Below are 23,370 nucleotides of genomic sequence, written 5' to 3'. Positions count from 1 at the left end.
GTATATTTCGCGTCAGACTGGACTCCTCTTTATGAACTGAGCACTCCAATCGAACGAGATTATTTTCTGCATTTCTGTATGTATTGGAATAAGCAACTACAACTATTCTGTCTATTACTTTTTGCGATTCCTGTTTCAACCTCTTGTCGCTGCCATAACGATCGGTTCACACTTGTCGACTTGTATTTGTAGGCTTGTGAAATTGAGTGGCATTACTCTTTGCAGCAGCATCAGTGACAAATACTTAATGCCGTAGTTTGACCTGCCATCGAGAGCACGCGAAAATTTCGCAAGGCACATTCAGAGATTTGATCCAGTATTATTTCATAGTCGGAATTTAACTTATCTAAGGCTTATTCTAAACTGACTGGGAGATTGATTATTGACTGCGTAATGACTTAGGTCTTTGGTTTCCGATGTCTTAGCGAGTTTAAGTGCCCCTGCACTGAATGGTAAGAAAATCGTCACTTATAAGATTTGCTGGACTTGGTCATCAGGATGATGTTAAGACCCCTCTGCTCTCGGAAACTGTTCGTTGTTTCGATTGCTTATTGAGCAAAGGGGCGCGCGGGGGGGGGGGGGGGGTAGCTCAGTGACATCCTGATGCCTGATGAAAAGACTTGTAAGGCGTAGCATGCTCGTGGAAGTTTGACGTCACAGATCACATGTACGTTGCTAAAATGGCTAAATTAGGAGTGCTATTTTAGTTCTCTATAGCTCGTAAATAATCAGCGGTGGAACTCAAGGAAAATTCTGTAAGAGAAGTGAATTCCAAAATATTTCAATAATCCCTAAATCTTTACCGATTGAAATGTCAAGATGACGTTCATTACATCTTTGGCTGCGTTCAATATCACTACATCCAGACTGCTTTTCACCTCACGATAAAATATGACTGACCACAAGGCAAGCGTTCCTTGTGCGTTCCAGCGAAGTTTCGTAGACAAGGAAAAAATGACATTGCAAATCCATTCTCTGATCTCTAAAACTGTACTCCCCTCGTTGTTAGAAAGGTAATTTTTTTAAGATAGTGTGAAGCTATATTTTGCTCGTTGCTTTGGTAGAACGCGCGTGATGTGACCGCAAAACTTCTCCCTGTTTCTCCTCAAAGAATCAAGTTATATCTCTATGGTGAGCTTTCATCAGGGGATCCTTTACTCAATTACAGATTTGAGCGGCTGAATTTGTTTTAATCTGGCTATGTAGAAAGCAAAATAAAAAGTGACCTGTATGGAACACAGAAATAACTTGGCTGAGAATTAATAGGAGAATTAGTCGCCTTCAGAACTGAGATGCGTAGTTATGCAAACGTTTATCGCCTTGTAAGTAAACCTACAGTTGTTAAAAAGGTATGATGAAATCTCGGAAGTAAACATAAAGCTGTACTGAATTATTCCTAAAGCTATACGGTTGATTTTGTTCTGAAACAACATCTAGTGATTCAACCAACTTCTTAAAATCTTGTCACGTCAACTTCCAAAGTCACGCGAAGACGTAATGCCTTCTGATTGGATAAAAAGCCTCATCACATGGGCGTTCGAAAGAGTTGAAAAACTTAAGTTGATTTCCATGAGGTTAAGGCTGTTTTTCACATTTTAGCGCTCAAGGCGATCAGATGGTTTACAGCTGAAGGTGAGCTGCAAAAGGCAAATTGGGAATGTTTATTGTAACTATCTGAAATAACTGTGACTGATGCACTGATGGTATAGTCGTGTAAACTGTTAAATAAGACAAATCGTTCTGGGCACTCTTTTCAAAGTTACAGGCGGTAGCGCTCATCGATTTTCCAAGCTCATGTCTTGGAAGGTCTTCGATCAAATATGATGTACACATTTCAGCACGAATCTTGTATCTGTTGGCTTAGCTCGACAATCAAATCAGATCATTTTGTCCAGTTTACGTAAAATCTGCGACGTTTTACATCTTTTATTTTGAGAGACGTTTGAAACTTCATGTGTCGCTAATCTTAAAGATCGATTTGTCAGTATGGTAATGGCGTTATTCTTCACGAGGCAAACTTCCGAAAACTCACAGTCGAAAGGCTTTCACTGAATCGACCTGTCTGTCTTCGAGTCAAGGACTTAACGGCGCAAAATATAACAAATTCTCGACAAACCCTCAGGACTGTTTTTTTTCTCGATATGACGCCGACTCCCGAAAAAAAAAGAAAAAAAAAAAAAAAGAAAAAAAGATACCTCACATTTAATGACTGACTTATGTGTGTGGGATGTATAGACTCCGTTGTGGTGTGTATATCGTGCAAGTGTTAATTTTCTAGGTGGTCAACTCGTCTAAATTATTTTATTTTGTCCTGACTAAAAAATCGCTCTTAATCTCCTTAAAGATATGTGAACGGTTTTTCATTTCCTTTCTTTTTTTTTTCAAGCGATAACAGCAACAACATCTTACTCAATAGTCGATTTTATATTCAGGGTATGGTCTTTTATATCAGTTGAAAAGTGTGAAGAACAAAGTAAAGGAAAAAACCTATGAATCGCCATACTCAACAGCGGCGTGATGTTATGTCACGCTATGTGAAAATCAGTAGTCACGCGATTAATAAAGATGATAACCAAATCTAATTGGATGAATGCCTGACCACGTGCACGTCTAGAAGAAGTAATCGATCTTAATAACTTTCTTAACATTTAGAGTTTATTAGACGGCATGACTGTACTCGATCAGAGTTGTAGCTGAGCAAGAAAAAAGGTGAGAAAGAAACGGTTCATTGTTAATTTGACACATATGGGAATGATTTAGTGATACAAATTGTCTATTGTTCACCATCAACGAAGGCTCTATTAACACTCTTTTATATGCTCTATGAACGCGGAAGTATATTTTGAATTTCCTACCAAACATTTGTAGAAATGTTATACATCAGATAAAGTATATCGCGGATCAGACTGGACTCCTCTTTATGAACTGGGCACTCCAATCGAACAAGATTATTTTCTGCATTTCTGTATGTATTGAAATAAGCGCCCTGCAATGAAATTTCTAAAATATCCGACAACCACAACTAAGCTGTCTATTACTTTTGTGATTCCTGTTTCAACCTCTTGTCGCTGCCATAACGATCGGTTCACACTTGTCGGCTTGTATTTGTAGGCATGTTAGATTGAATAGCATTACTCTTTGCAGCAGCATCAATGACAAATAATTAATGACGTAGTTTGACCAGCCATCGAGAGCACGCGAAAATTTCGTAAGGCGCAATTCAGTGATTCGACCCAGTATTATTTCATAGTCGGAATTTCATTTGTCTCATTTATTTGAGGCTCATTCAGTTGAATGACTGGGAGATTGATTATTGACTGCTTAATGACTGAGGTCTTTGGTTTCCGATGTCTTCGCGAGTTTAAGTGCCCCTGCACTGAATAGTAGGAAAATCATCACTTATAAGATTTGTTTGACTTGGTCATCAGGATGACGTTCAGACCTCTCTGTTCTCGAAAATTCTTCATTGTTTCGATTGGTTATTGGACAAAGGAGCGAGGGGGGAGGGGGGGTAGCTTTATCTGCATTCAATTACATCCTCATGCCTGATGACAAGACATGTTAGGCGCAGCGTGCTCGTGGAAGTTTGACGTCACAGGTCACATGTACGTTGTTAAAATGGCTAAATTGGGAGAGCTATTTTAGTTCTCTATAGCTTGTAAATAAGCGGCGGTGGAACTCAAGGAAAATTTGGTAAGGAAGGTGAATTCCAATATATTTAATTAATTCCTTAATATTTACCGATTGAAATGTGGAGACGACACTCAATACATCTTTGGCTGCGTCAGTGTCACTACATTCAGACTGCTTTGCAAGTCACTATACTATAAGTCACTATATTTTGCTTGTTAATTTGGTAGAACGCGCGTGATGTGACCGAAACTTCTCCCTGTTTCTCCTCAAAGAATCAACTTAAACCTCTATGGTGAGCTTTCATCAGAGGATACTTTACTCAATTACAGATTTGAGCGGCTGAAATCGTTTTAACCTGCGTATGTAGAATGCAAGATAAAAAGTGACCTGAATGTAACATAGAAATAACTTGGCTGAGAACTGGTAGGAGAATTGGTTGCCGTCAGAACTGAGATGCGTAATTATGCAAACGTTTATCGCCTTGTAAGTAAACCTACAGTTGTTAAAAAGGTATGATGAAATCCCGAAAGTAAACATTAGGTTGTAATGAATTATTTCTAAAGCTATACGGTTGATTTTGTAATAAAACAACATCTCGTGATTCAACCAACTTCTAAGAATCTTAATTGTCACGTCAACTTCCAAAGTCACGCGAAGACGTAATTGATTTGATAAAAAGCCTTATCACATGGGCGTTCGAAAGGGTTGAACAACTTAAGTTGATTTCCATGAGGTTGACATTGTTTTTCACATTTTAGCGCTTAAGGCGATTAGATGGTTTACAGCTGAAGGTGAGCTGCAAAAGGCAAATTGAAAATGTTTGTTGTAATAATCTGAAATAACTGTAAATGATGTTCTGATGGATATACATCGTGTAAACTGTTAGATAAGACAAAGCGTTCTGGGCACTCTTTTCAAAGTTACAGGCGGTAGTATTCATCGATTTTCCAAGCTCGTGTCTAGGAATGTCTTTAATGAAGTATAATGTACAGATGTTGGCTCGAATCTTGTATCTATTAGCTTAGCTCGACAATCAAATCAGATTATTTTGTCCAGTTTACATAAAATCTGCGACTTTGTAAACCTGGTTTTTGAGAGATGCTTGAAATTTCGTGTGTTGTTTATCTTAATGATCGATCTGTCAGTATGGTTATGGCTTTATTCTTCACGAGGCAAACTTTCAAAAACTCACGGTCGAAAGGCTTTAACTGAATTGACAAATACTATGATTTGTCGCTCCATCTTTGTGTGTTCGACCTGTCTGCCCTCGAGTTAAAAAAACCTCACAAATTCTTGACAAACCCTTGGAAATTTTTTTTTCAACTGCCATGTGACTAACAAACAGCAAAGCAAAAGAATTAACACTCAAGGGTGCCAGCAGTGACATGATCACTAACTACCCCAAAAGCACAAAGACTATCGCAAGATCTTCTTTTTATTTGACAGATGTATCATGACTCCCTAATTATTGCAGATAACGAATCATAAGGTGCTGCAGAGTTTTTGAGCCAGCCGAAAATTTTACTTGTTGGAGGTCTATTCAGTAATTGGTGGGAAACTTACAAGTCACACGACCAAAGACGAACGCGGTCATACGCGATTCAGGGGAAGCGGCGGTGAGTGAATGTGTTCTGGCCCCAGGACAATACATTTTTTGAGACAGTTCAAACATAATATTTTCTTTACAAATTATTGTAGCCATTACTACATAGGAAAGTTAACATGCATATTTAAAGCAAATTAATTTGCTGGAAAGAAGCAACACAGCTGATCTTGCTTAGGCTTTCGCAAGGGCGACTGCACCTAAATCGTGGAGACAGTAATCATATTGCTCTAAAGAACTCTCTTAGTCGGCCACAGTGCTGGTTAGAAGTTTTAGCAGTAGATTAAGAGGATTAGGGAGACATGTCTGTTAATACCAAGCCTGCACAGCAGCCGTAATTTTGGCGAGCGAGTGTTCTGTGTTCTCTTTACGAGAATTATGGCCGCCATCTTTGATTTTATGGCAGCAAAAGACTGGGGAGAGGAAGCAATTTGTACCAAGGGGGCGGTCGATGGTCAAAAACAAGCGCTGAATGCGATGCTGAGTGTTGGACTTTGTAAGCTTAAAATCACAGTAGGCGATATGTAAATAGGTTTTTCGAATTTGTAGAAGGATTTCCTTGTGGTTTTTGTACTGGGGTATTTCTGGGATGTGTTAACTTTGCTTGTTTTCTCATTCTTATCACAATTTTTTTCATTTATTCACAACTTTTGATTCTACTTGTGGTAACTGTGTATTTCATATTTAACCATTTCATTGTAAATTTTGTGTACCCTCAGAACATGACGTCTCCGTTTGTTGAGCCTCTCCCCAAAAGGAAGAGAAAGAAAGGTCCTGATGATGAAATCACTAAAAATGTCGTTGTCTTGAAAAGTAGTCAAGTTTGTGAAATGGGTGGTGTCGTGTTGATGCCCAAAACTACTCTCGACATGTCTGGAATAAAGAAATTGGGACAGTCAAAGAAAATAACGTTTACAAAGAATACTTCATCAGGAGATTTGCAACGAAAACTGGAGGAAAAGTTCCCTTTCCTTGAGGAAGCCAGTGGAAGGTATTTTTAGTTAGATTGAAATACAGGTGTACTTTGAAACTTAATGAAACATTCAAACACGGGCATCGGTGTTTTGGATTTCATTGCTGGGAGTTGAAAATATCACGGGATCTTTTGAGATGTTACATTTAATAGTGAACGAGGTAGAACAATGTAGGGGTTTCATCAAGGTGATGTAAGGGGTAAATTTCTGGGGAGGTTTGAAGTGGCATTGCCATGTGCTTTGGCTCAATTTGCTCTGTTACCTTACTAGCTTTGTCTCCCTCCCACTGTTCCTCTCTACCTGATCCAGCTTTCATTTTGGGTAGGAATTCATTGCACACACTGCTTTTCACTTGACAGGCACCTGGAGTTCAAGGATCATGTGTGGGTTGCCATGGTGATCTTCTCTCTTCTGTGGAGATTGCTACCATGACCTTTGTCAATATTTTAGCAACATTAACCCTTCAATACTTTTGACAAGGTCTTTTAATAAACATATTGGAAAAATTATTAACAAACTGTGTAGAGAATAATACACAGGTGCATATAGGTTTTAGAACTTCTCTTTGAGTGTTAAATTACTATATATCTCACAAGTGAGATATCAAGTTGAACACCAGATTTTAAAAAGTTGAACAAAAGATTTTGAAGAGTAGCAACATTACTTGAGAGAACAGTGGCAGTATCTCTTTACTAATTGTTTTGCAAACTTTTAAATGCAGATTTTACTGTGCAAAAGCAGTGGAAAATAGATCAAAATTGGATTTTTGTGGTGATCGTTGTGTATGGAGTGGGGCATTCATCAATAAAAACATTACAGGGAACTCAGCACTTTACATCTATTGTGAGGTTTGTAATGATGAAGTTTTTCTCAATTGTGATCAACATGCTGATGTATTTTATACTGTATCTGCATTTAAAAGTAGCTTTCCTGAGAAATCTTTGGAATAGCTGTACTCTTAAAGATTACTTCCTTGAAATTTAAGCATTTGGGTAATCATGAAAAGAGAAATTAAAGTTGGAAAGTTATAATTCCCTACAGAGAATATAACAAATTCTTAGTTGCCAGTAATTTCAGTAAAATTCTTGTCAACTGTTTATTGTATTGGAATAAAGAGATTTATGTTAACCCTTAACTCCCATGATCTGATTGTTAATTCTCCTATCTGGCAGCTACTCATTTCCTTGTGAGTTATAGTAACAGGAATATGGTGTTAGATCAAGATCACAACTTGTATGTGATAAGATTGGGTATTCTTATTACCTGTTTGTTAGATAATGAAGGGGTATGTTAGGGAGAAGGTTAATCACTTCTATAAGTTAAAAGGGCCAAGATGTGCTCTCTCTGTATACTGGTTGAGGAGATGCAATATCTTTTACCTCTGCAGTATAGCTATGGCCTTGTATACAAGTACTTGTACTTGCTAAAATCTTGCCACTCCTATAAATAAGGACAGTGTCAGTCAATTAACTCTATTGCTTTTCAGTGAGGAATGTTACATGAACAAAAGGACTGCCAAATTCAGACTTGTAATTAGAACACATATGAATGGTTGCTTTTCTTTAGAATTGTAATTAATAACCTTCTTAAAGCTAGCTATTGTGAAGAATTAGTTTTTTGATCAGTTGTAGGAGAGTAGGGAATATAAGAAAGTTTTTTTTAAGAGTTTCATTTTCATTTTGTTACTCAAAATATGTGGTAAAATTTTGTATAATTAAAATACATGTTTCCTACAATTATTTCTTATTATGAAATAGTAATTGCATTGCTTCAAGCTTCTATTGTTTTGATCGTCATGCAGCTAGAAAGAATTTTGGCGACTAAATCTGCAGGGTATATTTTAGTATTTGGTCTGAAGTCAAAATGATTTCGTGTAACCCTTTAACCCTTGTCCCTTAAAAGTGATGAGCATCTGATTTCCCCTTTTGAAAACACCCCTGAATCAATCTTGAAGGTCACAAGAATAGAGGAAATGATTTACAACTAAAGAAGCTTTTGATTGTTAGACACATTCTACATGTCAGCACCTTAGGAAACGTACAGAGAACAGCATGAAGAATATTCTTACTGATGTTTGGGTGTAAGTGGTTAAAAAATTACTCTAAATTGGCTACATTGTTTTCTTCTCCCAAGATTTGCCTCTTTAATTTCTGCATGGTTGCCTTAAATCTGCAAAACAGATTGCCATAGAAGACAGGTTGTTTAATTATCTCCAGTGTAGTTTGATGTTCTATATTGTTTTTGTTTTCCTCTGGGAACCAACATTTTGCTTCTGGAGACTATTTCATCATTTTATGTTGTTATATGGTGACTTTCAAGAAAGTGGTTGCCAGGAGTCTGAATTGATTTGTATTTGTTTCATGAAGACAATAAAAAGTCCCCTTGGGTCACTCATAGATATAAAAATTGCATGGTGATTTGTAACATGAATGACAGTTTGAATCTCCTTTTGATTAGGAAGAGAAAGAGGGAGATTCTGGCCATTGCTCTTCAGACCCTGACTTGCCAGGTGCTCCTGTGTATGGAAATTGCCTTGTTACTGCAGCACCCCAGGGGCGTAAAAGGTTCGGAAGTGAATCTTGTCCTACTGCTGAGGGTCCGATTGACAAAGAGACATTGAGAGCAGTTGAAAGCCAGACGTGTGGAACAGTGAGAGAAAGTGACAGAAATTACAGGCCTTTTGGTGAGCCGGAAGGTGTCAAAACACAAGTCATTGAAAAAGAAGCCAGTGCATGTGCTTTGACTGTGGGAAGGGAAGCCGCTGAGGTACTTTTTGAGATAGATAGTAAATTAATGTGAAGACTCTCTGGAGTGGCAAAATATCTTTTGTCATTGGGCAACTTTGACCTGAATTTAGCCAAGTCTCCAGTTTACCCAGAAATGGGGTTATTCCATTGTAAACCGTAACAAGAACAAAAAAACTCTCAGCCACTGCTGCTTGGAGCAAGAGCTAAAGGTGTTTTCATACTTTTTTTTCCATTAGAAAAGTGTCCTTGTTTTGAGTTGATTATGATATTGTGTTAACTTTATTTAAAAAAATGAGGCTAATAATGCCCTTTTTTTTCTCCAAACATTACTCATGTTAATTGTTTGTCATTGACAGATTATTAGCCAGACACAGTTTTAAGATAAGTTTTATTTCCTTGCTGATCAAATGAGAATCAGATGAGACACTGTAGGAAAAGACTTTTTCATCTTTGATAACAGTTGTTAATAGAATTATTACAACAAAAAATACACATCATAATAACAAGTTTTCTCAGAGCTGACTAATATGTATGTCCAAGGGTTTAATTAATTAAGGAAGATAAGGATAGAAGGAGATGTACTCTAGTATCTACTGAATTGATTTTAATGTTTTTTTCTAGGAAGAGCAAATACAAGATCAAAATCCAAATACATGGCTACTAACACCGCAGCCACCCCTCTTGCTCAGTAAGTGTCTTACCCACTGCTGTTCACCAACATTCTTAAGTTTAGCTATCAAAAGTTCTCAGGTTCACTGAGTAAAAAGAAGGAAATATTATGTAATAATAAAAATTTGTATTCATTCCCTTGCAACCTTTATTAGTTTCTCTCTATTTGTTGAATGAATATAGTTCTCTAACATGTAATTCAATGGTTCTATATTACTTTTACTTACTGTACATGAGAAATTTGTTGGTAAGTGTTTAGCTGGCAAGTGATCAAAATATTTTTTATAGGTAACACATAGGGGACAATCTACATAGCACACAAGGTGTTGTCCACTCCATGAAAATATCAAAATATCAGTCTTATCATAAGTCTAGTTGATGACAACTGTAATACTGAAAAGTATGTTGAGTATGAACAGGGAAGCAGTGTTGATAACAACAATGAATAGATAATCTATTTGAGTAGTCACAAACACATAAATGCATACAAAGTGGATTTGTAGTGCATAAGGAGGTCATTGAGACCTGCAGGAAGTATATGATTAAACATTAGTGTAATACTTGTAATCAAGAAAATTCAGTTCTTTGAGGAAAAAAAGTTGATCTTGTTAGATAAATTTATAAAATTATTTTGTGTGTGTGTAGGTGATATACGGGAGCAGACAAATCGTTTCACTCTTGCACCTCTCTTGGAAAGTTTACCAGTCTGTAGTAAAGATATAGAGATCCAGGAGCCATATGACCAGGCTTCAACTGAGACATTGACAGCTAAAGGGAGTCAAAGGGCTCAACAGAATACATCTGTGACTGTAGGGGATTCTGACAATCAGGTAATCGTGTACAAAAAAAGATAAGTTAAAGCTCAATTTATTCCACTCATGTTTGTAGTATTTCAACTGAAGAATAATTTAATTAATAAGAAGAATTTTTAGCTGTGGTAAATCTAAGATGCAAGAAATATGCTGCACATTGAGCTCAAACAAACTCAGGGGGCCATAATTATTTCCCAGTCCATAGGGACCGTAGCAACGTCTTGAAAATTGAAAAATAGGCATATTTTGTAACATTGTAAAATAGAGGGCAAATTCTAACTTTTTGGCAAAGTAGAAAGGTTTTTAAGCAATCTGATATAAATTCTGTGGCTTAACTATGCGAATCAAATATTTTACAATGTTACAAAATATGCCTATTTTTCAATTGCAGGGGGCCATAATTATTTCCCAGTCCATAGGGACCGTAGCAACGTCTTGAAAATTGAAAAATAGGCATATTTTGTAACATTGTAAAATAGAGGGCAAATTCTAACTTTTTGGCAAAGTAGAAAGGTTTTTAAGCAATCTGATATAAATTCTGTGGCTTAACTATGCGAATCAAATATTTTACAATGTTACAAAATATGCCTATTTTTCAATTTTTGAGACGTTGCTATGGTTCCGTACGGACTGGGAAATAATTATGGCCCCCAATGCAGTCAGAAAATTATTTCGAATCAAACCAAATCTAATTTAGTTCTTTCCTAGGTAAAGTCTTTCTGTTAACAGAGTTTCAGGCAAAATTATTTTTGACCCAAAATTGACCAGGTGGAAATAAGAGAGACAGCCTCTTAAACATTCCAAAAGGAAGAGAAGTGCTCCATATTTCCTGGTGGCTTTGAGTAACTAAGTAAATTTTTGGGGAATTTTTCAGCCTTCTGATTTAGAAAGCTATTTTTGTGCTTTCCCTCCTTCAGTTCATTTTAGAATGTAAAGTATGCATGATATCCACATTTATTTCATATTTTTACCTTTAGCACCTAGCATATACTGAGCCAGTAATAGGGACTCTATTTCATACTATGCTGAATATGTTGAATTTGTTCTTTAACAAGGAATCTTCATCAGAAGACCGTAGTGACTCTGGTTTTGAAACATGCACCACTCCTCAAGGTGATGATGGCTTTTTTTTTAAGAATTTTTGATTAAATTTTACTCAGGAAATGAGGTCATTTTCTAAGTTTTGGTAGAACTTTGAATGTCTATCCTTTGCTCACTCCTTCCATCACTTCCTGTTAACTAAGTTAAGTGAATCCACTGACTTGTGTGCTCTCAGTGGTCAGCTAGAACTTTGGATTCTGCTCTCTGATGCTCGACCACTGAGCCACAGAGACTCTATTGTGAGTGAGGTCTATTACAAAGAGGTCTACTATGAAGTTCCTTCCTCGATTCCTCATGGGGACTCAAATTTTTTTCTTTGTCATAAACTCCTAACAACAAAAAAACACCTTTCTCTAGTTCAATGGAAGTTTAAAAGAGGGCAGCTGTTTGCAGCACTAGACAGGTTTGAAAATTCTTCAAATACAGATGCTGCCATCCAAATCTTTTTTATGTGGCGTTTTGACTCAAAGTCGCTATGTAATATTTGTATCATAAGGTTACAGGGTCCTCTCTTGCTTACATCTGATAACATGATAACAAATCCCTATCAGTTTTCTGCCTTTAAACAAAAAGAAAACAGTTTATGTGAACACAAGTTTTACTGATTGCATTTTAAGAAATAATGCACTGAATTCAGTGAGTTTTCTTTTATCTCAGAAAAGCACTGGATTATTTTCATCTGCAGAAGAGTTATCAACCAATCTAGCCACCAATGTTTACCTAAGAGAACTGAATTTAATTAATCAACCAAAAACTTTAACTGTTCCCATGGTTCTTGTTTCACATCAGATCATAAACAAATGAAGCAATTCACAGTGTTGAACTCCCCATTTTGTACAACAGTTCCAGAAAAAACTCAAAAAATAGTTCCCCAGTACTGAAACCAGTGACCAATTAATTTCAATGAACTCCTTTAATCACCTGCCCACCTCATCACTTATTCACAATAAATTTTCTTAGTTAAGTAGCTCACAGACACTCTGATCTTGGAATTAGTTGCATTTCTCATTATTATTTTCTCAATTGATCCTAAACATTGAAAGATTCACTTGCCTACAAATGGTGTACATTAAGTTGGAAATGCCTATTACCTTTTTCTTTCCAAGACACTTCAAGAAATAGAGATTCACTTCTCAGTAATACTAATACAACCGGATCTCCAGAACCTGATGAATACGAAACAAATAATGATTTTGAGGTATGTTGAAAACTTATTGCCACAATACTGTAGCTGTGTTATTTTGCATCAAATTATAGAAAGTTCACTGTGAGTACTGTGTTCTTTCTATATAAATATATATTCATAATACATATATATATATATATACACACCCATTTTCAAAAATGCTGCAATTTGAAAATTGATACAAAGTACATGTACCTTCTATTGACATTGTTAACACCTGACTGATAGATTTTCTGGTTGAAGGCATGCATTGCCTGCCTTCAAGTCAGCGTGGCCAATTATAGTGCAGGGGAGGCCATAATTTGAATGCCAGTACCTGCATGCAGACCAGCCATTGGCCTATTCAAGGGTTGTAGCTTGTGCAAGTGTTTAAATCTCCTCAGTTGGAGGATTAGGTTTTTTGGAACCCTCTCTCTCGACTGGAATTGCTCTGAGGCTGGAAGGAGCTTGTGTTACTCATGGTGGTTTTGTAGGATCGGTTTTCAGGCTTGTGTCTTTTCACACCTCAGTCATTGGGCTAAAACTCCATGGCTGGAAGGTGGTTAAGTGTTAAAAGCATGGGTTTGGGAAGAGGGCTCAATTGACATTGCAAACACCTGATGGCTAGGTTTTTACTTGAAGAGGAGCTTCAGCTGCCTTCAAGCTGCCCTGCAGACTGGCAGGCTCATGCCCTGCTACAGCTCCACCTGTGGGCTAGATCACTGTGGTTGTGGGGGTGGGGGTGGGGATGGGGGTATTTGTAGTTTGGGGAGGGACTTTGCCGTGATCTTGGGTATGTTTTGGTGCAGTTTCGGAGAAACCATTTAATTCTTGCAAGGAAAACAATGGCCAAAGACAAAGCGCTTGATATGCGGCTGCATGACACAGAAGCCACTTGCATGAATGCAAATATTTTCATTCTAAGCAGGACTCAATCTTAAATCAAGCTGCATGGTTTCAGATCAATGAAGATTTTAAAGAGGTTTACAGTTGTTATCCAGGGGCTAAAGAATTAAAGTGGCCTATTAATCCTCATGAGCTTCCACTTAGTAAGTATAATTAACAGAACAGAAATTAATATGAGGTATGTTATACATGTGCATCAACAACTCTAGTTTAGCTAAAAATTTTGTAATCTGCTGTGTTTTGGGTTTGGAAATATTTGTTTTGTTATATAGTTTGTAATAAAGGAAAGTAATTTGTGAACCCCAAATAAAAATTGGACCACAACTTGTTTGTTGTCTCAGTATGGTTATTCAAATGACCTTGGCCATATAGTAATCAGTATTACTTGGACTTGACTTGAAATTATCAAAAGTTTTTCTTCAAATCTGAATTTACTGAACTAATGCTGGAGAACATCCTAACATCTTTAAAGTTACAAGCTGTCATGCTGATAGTGTGTTTCACTCTAATTTTATCAGTTGACCACAATTTGAGGAGTGAAGAAAATGGGCAAGACACTCTTTCAAGAAATTGTAAGCTATTATAAATAGTTATTAGTAGTTTCACAGTATTAGTTTGAATCCAGGAGTAATATTTGATTGTGTTCTCTGATCATCTAGGTGAGATAAGACCTTTCATTAACTGTTTTCGGCACTAGGTTTGGATAAATTATGCCAGCATAATGATGCTGTACTCCAAGCATCAAGCATAACTTTTGCATATTGACTAAAACATTATTGATCGTAAATGCAATAAACTGCATTTCTAGTACTTTTGTCATTAGGTTTTCAGGGTTATTTTCAGCATATACATCTGAAATTCCATTTCTAGAACTTTTCTGTAATTTTTTAGTGTAGGCCTGCACAATCAAATCAAAGATTGTTTATTTATCTATAGTAATTCTTCCATTTTTCTATGAAAAAATGAGATATTAACAGCCCTTATCATGTATATGCTGCTTTCATGTTGCTAGCCATAATTATATATGCCTGTTTTTGCAGCTCAAAACAATGCAGAGGTTGAAGAGACAAACCAAGATGTTGCACAAGAAATTTGTAAGCCAGAGTGTATTTTTAGCCCTTAAACTCTCAAGATTAGATTATTAATTCTCCCCTTTAGCTGATAAACATTTCATCATAGATTGATATATGAAGTTGGTGTTAGGTCAAGATAATAAGTTCTATACCCGATACTGTAATTTTGAGTATCCTCATTACCTTTTTGCTGGATGATGTTTGGATTTTATAGTGAGAAGTTATAAGTTAATCTCCTGTGGGAGTTAAAGGGTTGATGAATTTTTTTGAAGGGCATGGGGAATTTTCTCAAAACTGTGCCAGGGATTCGAATTTTATTAGCCAGGAGTGGACTAAAAAATGCCCTGATGACATATCCCATTTTGTCATAAAACTCCCTGTAACACTTTTCTTACACATTTATTCCCTAGTCAGCTCTGTTCACGCATGTTTTCTCTTTAGTGGGTTTACTTGGTACCTTTGTGGGTGCACCAATGGTAGTAATGAAATTTCACATGCCATGAAGCTTAAATTAAATTTTGCTTTTATGTCCCTTACCAGTCTAATTGTTTATAAAATTTATAGCTCATCCCCAGGTGGAAGGTGATGAACCCAACCACATTGTTGAACAAGAACAGTGTAAGTTTGCATTTTCAATGATAGCTATTCCATTAAGAAAACTAAAATTTCATTGGAATTATGAAATTCATTCTTTACTCTGCTGTTGATCAAAGAGATACAACCACTATGCATTACTTATATATTAAAAGAAATAAATCAACTACATTCATTGTTACAGTTGGCACACAAATGAAGCTGTTCATTACATGAAATTTAATATTGAACTGAAAATGCGACTGATGAGAACTGATTTGGAGAAAAAAGAGATTTTAGTTGGAGTAAAATAATATAAGGTCAACAGCTATAAGACAGGATTTTTCACAGTTCTTTCAAACAATCAAGTTTTAGATCAGTATTATTGAGTCTATGTTCGAGAGTTAAATTTAAAAACATCTGAAAAAATTAAGCAAACAAGCAAACCAAAAATAAAAATGGATGACTTGAATGAAGTACAAGATCAACAGCTATATAAGGTAGGATTTTTCACCGTTTTACAAAACAATTTACAGCTTCACAAGAGTGAAGAACATCTCATCCAAGAGTCAAATTTAAAACTTTAAAAATTGAGCACACAAGCAACCCCCCCCCCACACCAAAAAAAAACAAACAAAACAAAACAAAACTGAATGACTTGAACTTAGTATATGTAGGTTTCCAAAGCAAAAGATCATTTATCAAGGGAAGAAAATCTGGTGTTGATTTCATTGTCATGAAGTACTTCATTCTTCAACTATGCTAAAATGTGTTTCCTATAAGTGTACTAGTACAGAGTTGTCACATGGAGCCAAATCCTATCCATCAGCAGCTTGAGGCAGTTCTGAGGCCGAGGCAGTTTTGCCATATCAATCATTTTCTAACATAGTATGAAAACTGATCCTTCATGATGGTGTAATTTGTCTGGAAGGAACAACCTATTTTGATCGATATTTACTTTAAATCTATAGCCATTTTCCTGATATTTGCAAATGAAAATTGTACCAGTGTCCTATCAGAAAAACGATGAATTTGACCCCATGTTCATAGTTTTTATTCAACATAATTGTATTTCTTAGCACTTCTAAGAACTTTAATAAGGGCATGGTTATTTTATTGAAACTTTGCAGGTCAATTGGTTCTAACTACAAGTGGACTAAAAAATCCTCTGATGAAATCCTAATTTTTCAAAACTTCCCTTAAACATTTTTCTTGCATAATTATTCCACTGGTCAGCTCTGTTCACGCATGTTTTCTCCTTAGTGGGTTATAAGAACCTTTAAGGGCACACCAATGGTATCAATGAAATATCACATGCCATGAGACATGAATTGAATGTTGCGTTCATGTCCCTTACCAGTCTCATTGTTGCAAAATTTACAGCTCATCCCCAGATGGATGTTGAGGAACCTAACCAGAATGTTGAACAAGAACAGCGTAATTTTGCATTTTAAGTCCCTCTATTTTTTTTTCTGCTAAGAACAAAGCATCTATCCAGGGTATTAACAATGTTATGTAATTGCTATATCACAGTTTCCAGTCTAAAAGTTTTGTAATGAATAAAGTTAAGCATACATTTAAGGCTCAGAATAAAGAATATAGATTTGATTTTGATTATATTTAAACTGGGTATTCATGGAACTTCCCTAGGGTGCTTGTTTACAGGCATGGTTGACTGTAAACTAATTCCTTTTTGAAACATTTAACCCTTATATATGATTTATGTAATTAATGTCATAGTATTATTCTTTTGACATTGAAAATGATATTTTGTAATGGTTCCTACTTTTTCTAGTTGTTCGTACGATCTGTCCTTCATCAAGTCGTTTAGAGGTTAGTTCTGATTGTTTTATCTCCCTCTTGTTTTTATGTAATTAAAAAGTAATCTGAGCTTTATAGAATGCACTCTGGGAGCTGGAAAGGATTGTTTGTGGTACATTGGCATCATGCAATGAATTTTGAAACAGCTCTCTGATGTTATGTAACATAATTTTTCGTGTGCAGGGTGGAGGGAATTTCCAGATATCTTTGAAAGAAGAACTTCCGGAGCACATTCAATCTGGATATGCCTCTTTTGGAAATGAGCTGGTAGTTTTAACAAAGTTTAACAAGTTAACCTTGGCAGGGACAATTCCAGGTAACCATCTGTAATGTTTAGTTATGAATATGACAAATTATTTATTTGCACATCACATTTTGACCTTGACTTCCACTGCTCTTGTATGATCCAAATAAAATGAGTGTTAGTTTGTGAAAGAGGAAATCATTCCTTTTTCTTTGAGAAGTGTTGTGTCGTCTAGACTCAGTCAAGTTACTTCTTTCATTGCTATTGCTCAACTGAATTTTATCAAAGAATCAACAAGCTATATTCACAATACAGTACTAGGAATCAGTAATACTACTTTTACATAGGAATGTACTTTTACAATCATGTACCGATCGTGTCTTACAGGATATAGCGTGACTATAGTAACGCTTAGGTAACGCAATACACTACAAGAAGAAAGTTTTGTAATCTTTCAGATAAATTATGAATACATGTACCAAATTCAGATCAGATGATCTATGGTTTACAGGGTGGGTGATCAACTGATCCTCGCATATTTTATGTGAATTATCACCAAAGGATCAGTCAAAAGTGGAGCCTGGAAAACATCTATGAGCTTTATCAAGGTGTCAGATCTTTTTTTCAGGCTTAAATTTGTGCAAACTTCTATCAATTGATATTATGAATCGCAGTGTACTGGTCAGGATCAGGTATTTGTAACATATTTGATGTCATACTTGGAATTTAGAGGATTAAAGCTGCCGTAACTACTGTAATAGTTGTCTTCTATCTGTTAAATTCAGCTGCCCAAGAACCAGGTGTGGTTAAAGTACGTGTGTTTTCAGACACTGATGAGTTTTTGGGTGAAACCGATTTTCAGTATGAAGACATGTTGAACACAGTTGTCTTCCAAGCAGTGCAGCTTGGCCCAGATGGTTTGTCTAAGCTGTTTGCTCTGATGGAAAAACATATGTGGAATCAAAGGTCATCTGCAACTCAGAGCTCATCTGCCAAGCAAAATTCAGGTGAATCTGACTAAATTATGTTACACACATTATTAATATAGGCACTTTGAAGGCTATGATTTCCACCAGGAAGAAACAACCCCCTCATTTTGATTTGTTTACCGATCTAAAGCAATGAAGGAGTCCTACAAACAATACATGGATACAATTATTCTCGCTGTAATGGACTAAATTAGCAGGTGAAGCCTGAGCAATGTCCTGATAGCTGGCTACAGTAGTAACAAGCGTACTTACACAAACACTTTTTCCTACGATGTCAAGAGCATGTTCATATCAACAAAACAACACAAATAGCTCCTTTCTGAGCCTATCAGCTGTACTAAAGTACAACATTAAACTCTTCGCATAGCAATTGAGTTAATATAGCCATGTTGGCTAAAATGTGGCTGATAATGTAGCTTGGCCTATAAATTCACTCTGGCTTTTCAACAGTCATCTCATGTACATACAGATTAAGTGATTGCTAAAGTTATGATTATTCAGGATCAGAATAAAGAGGAAAGGTCATATACATTGTGGTAGTGTGCCTCAATGTTCTGTACTTTTGATATGAATTGATAGGGCAAGCAACAGGTGCTCTGAATGATAGTTGTCAAGACAGATCTTCACCAGTGGAGAATACAGTCATGGATGACGAGTATGAAGACCTGGTGCAACACTTCCAAGATTTTGTGAAGTGGTAAATCCATTAAATTGTATGCAGAGATTAGTGTTTCAGAGTCAACATTATTTTGGTCACGATAGAAAAGCATGGTTTTAGTATTTTAGTCCTTTGCTCATTGATGAAAGTTCTGCTTTTAAAAAGAAAGCTAGACATACAGACAAACAGTAACTGTGAGGATACATAACTTAAACTAACTCTGGTTTTCTCTAATCAGCTCTACATTCCACTCCAGTGCCGTGCAAGCTGCATGTTTCATTACAAACATTGTATATTTGCTAATATTGAGTTATTTACAGGTTATCAGAGCAAAGCTTCCACCCAATTCATTCCAATACAGATACGTGGTTGAAACTTTCAAATGCTGTTGAGGGGTTGTGCAGAAAATTGGGTTAGTCTAAATGATATTAAATGAACAGGTGATGCTCTTTTTGCAGTCCAAAAACTCTACCTATTTACAATCTTTTGTGGTTACTCCATGCCTGCCCTTCCTTGGATTTAACACTATTTCTTAGTTATAGATAATTATGAAGTTGATTTTATCTAACTTTTTCTACACCCTAATATTCCTGTTTTCTCTTTATGATGATTTCAAAAGGAGTAACACTTTTGCTGTTTTGTACAAGTTAAGGTCTCACAAAGCCCACTCATTAAGGTGTGATTTGTTCTTTATTGCAGCTTGCTCTGAAGATGAAGAGAATTTTAAGGGCAATCAACAGACATGTTCTCAAGAAAGGGAAGAAAACTATTTTGCTGATGCTGAGAATTCTTCATGTATGTCATCTGAAGATGACAGCGCTTCACTGTCTGATCCAGATAACTGGAGTGAAACTTTCAATGGTTGGTGATTTTGGTTTTCATTTGATTAATTTCCCTGTTTCATAATCGACCCAGTTGTCATAAAAATAAGTGCTTTTGAGATTCAGAAAAAATCACTTACATGGGGAAAGGTAAGTGTTATGTGTCACTATGGGGGTTTATATAAACACTTTGTATATATGTATTCAGTAAACTGTTTCACACATACATTTCATGTCGGCTGGGATGATCAGAGACAATTATTCTTGGTTAAAAGTCATATACTGCCTCTTTTAGGATTGTTGATTTCCATAATTCCAGCCTATTGGTTGAAATAATGTGTTCCCTGCTGGTTTTATTTAGAAGCAGATCTGCTTTTTTATAACCATAACAATATAACATTGGCAAAAGCACATAATAGCATTTTATATGATGGTAATAGGAACGAGTGGAGTCCAATTTGGTCTGTAATCATGAGTGATTAACAAAATTGGATGACTGCAAAGCAGGAGTCTGATTTGTTTATCATGACATAAATTCCTGTTACCAACTAATCAAAGCATATATTGTTGACTTCCCTTCATTTCCTTTGCTATTTACTTGCTACCTATGGTTAAATTTTGAAATGGTTATGTAAAGCAAAAGGATGAAGTACATTCGTCATGAGCTTTTGGCATTTTTCGGTAAATTGTTGCGCTAGCTAAGTTAAGTCACACTTAAATGTTCATGTGAAGTGTTCCTTCTCACAGCATGTACTGAAGCTGAGGAGGATTTGGAAGGTGATCAACTGACATGCACTCAGAAAAGAGATGAAAACTATTTTCCTAACACTGAGGATTACTCAAGTGTTTCATCTGAAACTGATAGTGCTTTGTCAGATTCAGAAAGCTGGGATGAATCTATAAGTGGTAAGTTATTTGTATTCAACCATGTTATTAAATTTCAATAAATTTGCTTTCCTTGAGAATACAATGATAATGAGTATGTGTCCATGAACGTACAAAATGAGCTATAATTCAAACTATCAGTAGATAGGGCACAAATGACTTAATGATGTCTCTTATTCACAGAAAGGATAATGAATATTGTTTGTTGTTATCATATAAGCTAAACATGTAAGGAGAGGATAAAAATCTGGTTTTAGGATACCCTCTGGGCTTTATTATTGTTTTGAAATGTGTTGACCTCAGAAACCTTTAGAGAGCAAAACAGGTTTTCAGTGTTAGGTGCACCTCTAACAAAACGTTTTGCTTTTCAATACATAATTTTCTGCTGAGTTCTAGAGCTCCAGTTCACCAGTGGTGTCTTTTCTCAAAATTTCTGAGAATTTTTTGTAGGCACTGTGATTAGTAAATTAAAGTCATTCAAGATTATAAATCTTGTTTTGATGACACTGTCTCTTTGTTTAATGATATATGGTGTGACTTTTATTTTTATCTTCTTTATCCAGATTCTTCACTTTCATTCTCCTGGGTGAACTCTAGATCAAACAAATCTCTAGAAGCCATCCCTGAAACAGAATCAACTCAAAATTCATACAAAGCTGTTTACAGTAAACTTGATGTGAGTCATGAAATCCTAGCACCAATGACAGAGGGCTTCACCACTGAGGATAGCATTGGTGACAATACATTTGTTGGATGTGGTGTTTGTCATAAATGGAACACATCTCTGCCAGAGTCAAAAGAGTCTGAAGAAAATTGTGGAAAAGATGACCACAATGAAAAGCAGGATTCAAGTCAGGAATGGGTTTTTTATTCTGAAGAAGGAACCTCACATACACTGTTAGCATCACATGATGATACCCCATTACATTGTCTTGATGTTCCTACTCTTAATGTGGAGAATGAAGAAAGTCAGTACCAAGATGATGAACTTTTTGAGACACTTCACACAAATGCTGAACCACAACTTTCAGAATCAATTTGTTCTGTAACTTCAAACCAGCAATCAGTAACACATCCTGAACCAATTACTCAAGAGGCAGCTCAATCTCCCTTAAGCAACCCTCTGTGGAATGGAGACAGCAAATTAAACATGGCCCCTCAACAATGTAGTGAAGAGGAAATACACTCAGGTCAGGAGTGGGAAGAATCAGGTAAATATTCTGATGCAAATGAGAGTACAATTATTTTTATCTCTCCTTGCTGAAAGAAACATTTGTATGCTGATAAAAATAACTATTCAGTGTTTACAAATTCCTGTTGTATGCCTTAAACTGAATTTTTGATATTTACTTCAAGAATTAGTTAAACAAAAATGGCAGAGTGTTATGGAACCACAGGTTATGGCTAGGAATTATGTGTTCATAGTCATTTTAACATTTTTGTCTTATTGATACCATTCAGGGGTTTTATTGGTTGAGAGATTTGGTTTTATATACAAATAGAAACTTGTTTGAAGAAATACCGGTAGTGAGAGCTGTGGCATTAGATCAAAGAAATGCAGTAATTGAGACAATTGCTGTATTTTTGATTAGCTCTCTTTCAAACCTAGATACTACTTCCAATTGTCATCTAAATACAATTCCATCCATTCATAAGCCATCCCTTCACTTCCCAGAAAGTTGGATCTAGGACTAGGATTATTCTAAAGCAGGAAAATCTTAAGAACCTGTTTAAAACCAACTCAGTATTTGCATAATGTCACTAACAAGGAAACTTAAATGAGCCATGATATGTTGCCAACAATTATTGAAGGGGAAGATCTCGCCAGTTGGTTTAATCTTTGTGAGAATGAAGATACTGGAAAGAATGAGCATTCAAGATGGGAAATATCTATGGAACCAAGTAAGACTGATGGAGGTGTGGAGAAAGATATCTTTGATTCAGAGGAAGATTTAAGCCAAGAACAGGGGCTTATTTCTGAACAAGGGGACTTTCATACTCGTTTATCATTACCAGATGATACCTCTGTTCAGAGTCGTGGTCCTAGAGTGGAGAATGAAGAGAGCCAGGTGGGTTTGTTATGTATAGTTTTTGCAGACCTTTACACAATGTTTCACAAGATAAAGTGAGTGCATGTATAAATCAGCCAATGACTGTATACATGTCATTCATCAGTTATGTCATTAATCAAGTATTAAGTATTTGAAACTGTAAATGTAAATCTGTGTTAGTGCTCAGTCTCCTTTCATTATTATATTATAAGCTACTAAGCTCAAACAATTTCCATTTCAAATATATTAAAGTTGACACGGCAACCAGGTGGACAATCAGACATAGTTTGATGCCACTCTGGTTTGCAGATTTAATGAATGTAACCGAAGAAGTTATAATTCATAGACCCAACGTTTCGACACTCCTGTCTAGTGCCTTCATCAGGGGTGATCTAAACGCTGCAACAAGGGGTCCTTTTATATGATCATTAATTAGTGGCCTTTTTTCTGATGAGGTGTAAATAGGCGTCAGGAAGCAAACCGCCATCGTCACGATTTAAAGGAGCGTGGGCGGAGTTAATATACCAAGCCTCCAAACAAAGGCGCTGGTGGTAACGCCGATAAGTGGTGATAATTTTTAGAATTATCCCACCCAATTGTATGGTTAGTTAGGCATGTATGCTCCGATAAAGCTGAATTTTCCTT

The 23,370-nt window shown here is 36.2% G+C and overlaps 1 protein-coding gene across 16 annotated transcripts in view; it reads left to right on the top strand.

Moving 5' to 3' along the window:
- Positions 1-23,370, top strand: part of LOC131798463 (uncharacterized) — a 51,546-nt gene that overhangs the window by 2,151 nt on the left and 26,025 nt on the right. For 3 of the 16 annotated variants that reach the window (XR_010718688.1, XM_066171948.1, XM_066171962.1), the window contains exons 1-23: positions 1,600-1,632; positions 2,653-2,709; positions 5,108-5,249; positions 5,956-6,227; positions 6,932-7,058; positions 8,668-8,976; positions 9,579-9,645; positions 10,272-10,456; positions 11,494-11,551; positions 12,646-12,737; positions 13,633-13,753; positions 14,129-14,182; positions 14,651-14,704; positions 15,248-15,301; positions 17,052-17,089; positions 17,261-17,393; positions 18,107-18,328; positions 18,890-19,007; positions 19,289-19,380; positions 19,668-19,829; positions 20,537-20,695; positions 21,238-21,885; positions 22,487-22,743. Coding sequence is in view for 15 of the 16 variants with exons in the window: in XM_066171948.1 (XP_066028045.1) it covers positions 5,959-6,227; positions 6,932-7,058; positions 8,668-8,976; positions 9,579-9,645; positions 10,272-10,456; positions 11,494-11,551; positions 12,646-12,737; positions 13,633-13,753; positions 14,129-14,182; positions 14,651-14,704; positions 15,248-15,301; positions 17,052-17,089; positions 17,261-17,393; positions 18,107-18,328; positions 18,890-19,007; positions 19,289-19,380; positions 19,668-19,829; positions 20,537-20,695; positions 21,238-21,885; positions 22,487-22,743 (3,219 nt within the window). In the remaining variant the exon portion in view is untranslated. Of the gene's footprint in view, positions 1-1,596; positions 1,633-2,652; positions 2,710-3,618; positions 3,694-4,346; positions 4,425-5,079; positions 5,250-5,955; positions 6,228-6,931; positions 7,059-8,667; positions 8,977-9,578; positions 9,646-10,271; positions 10,457-11,493; positions 11,552-12,645; positions 12,738-13,632; positions 13,754-14,128; positions 14,183-14,650; positions 14,705-15,247; positions 15,302-17,051; positions 17,090-17,260; positions 17,394-18,106; positions 18,329-18,889; positions 19,008-19,288; positions 19,381-19,667; positions 19,830-20,536; positions 20,696-21,237; positions 21,886-22,486; positions 22,744-23,370 lie in introns of those variants that run through there. The other 13 variants (XM_066171952.1, XM_066171959.1, XM_066171953.1 and 10 more) reach the window with 11 other exon arrangements.

Source organism: Pocillopora verrucosa, chromosome 9, assembly GCF_036669915.1.
Source record: "Pocillopora verrucosa isolate sample1 chromosome 9, ASM3666991v2, whole genome shotgun sequence".
Taxonomy (NCBI): domain Eukaryota; kingdom Metazoa; phylum Cnidaria; class Anthozoa; order Scleractinia; family Pocilloporidae; genus Pocillopora; species Pocillopora verrucosa.
This window is presented reverse-complemented; position numbering and strand designations above follow the sequence as displayed.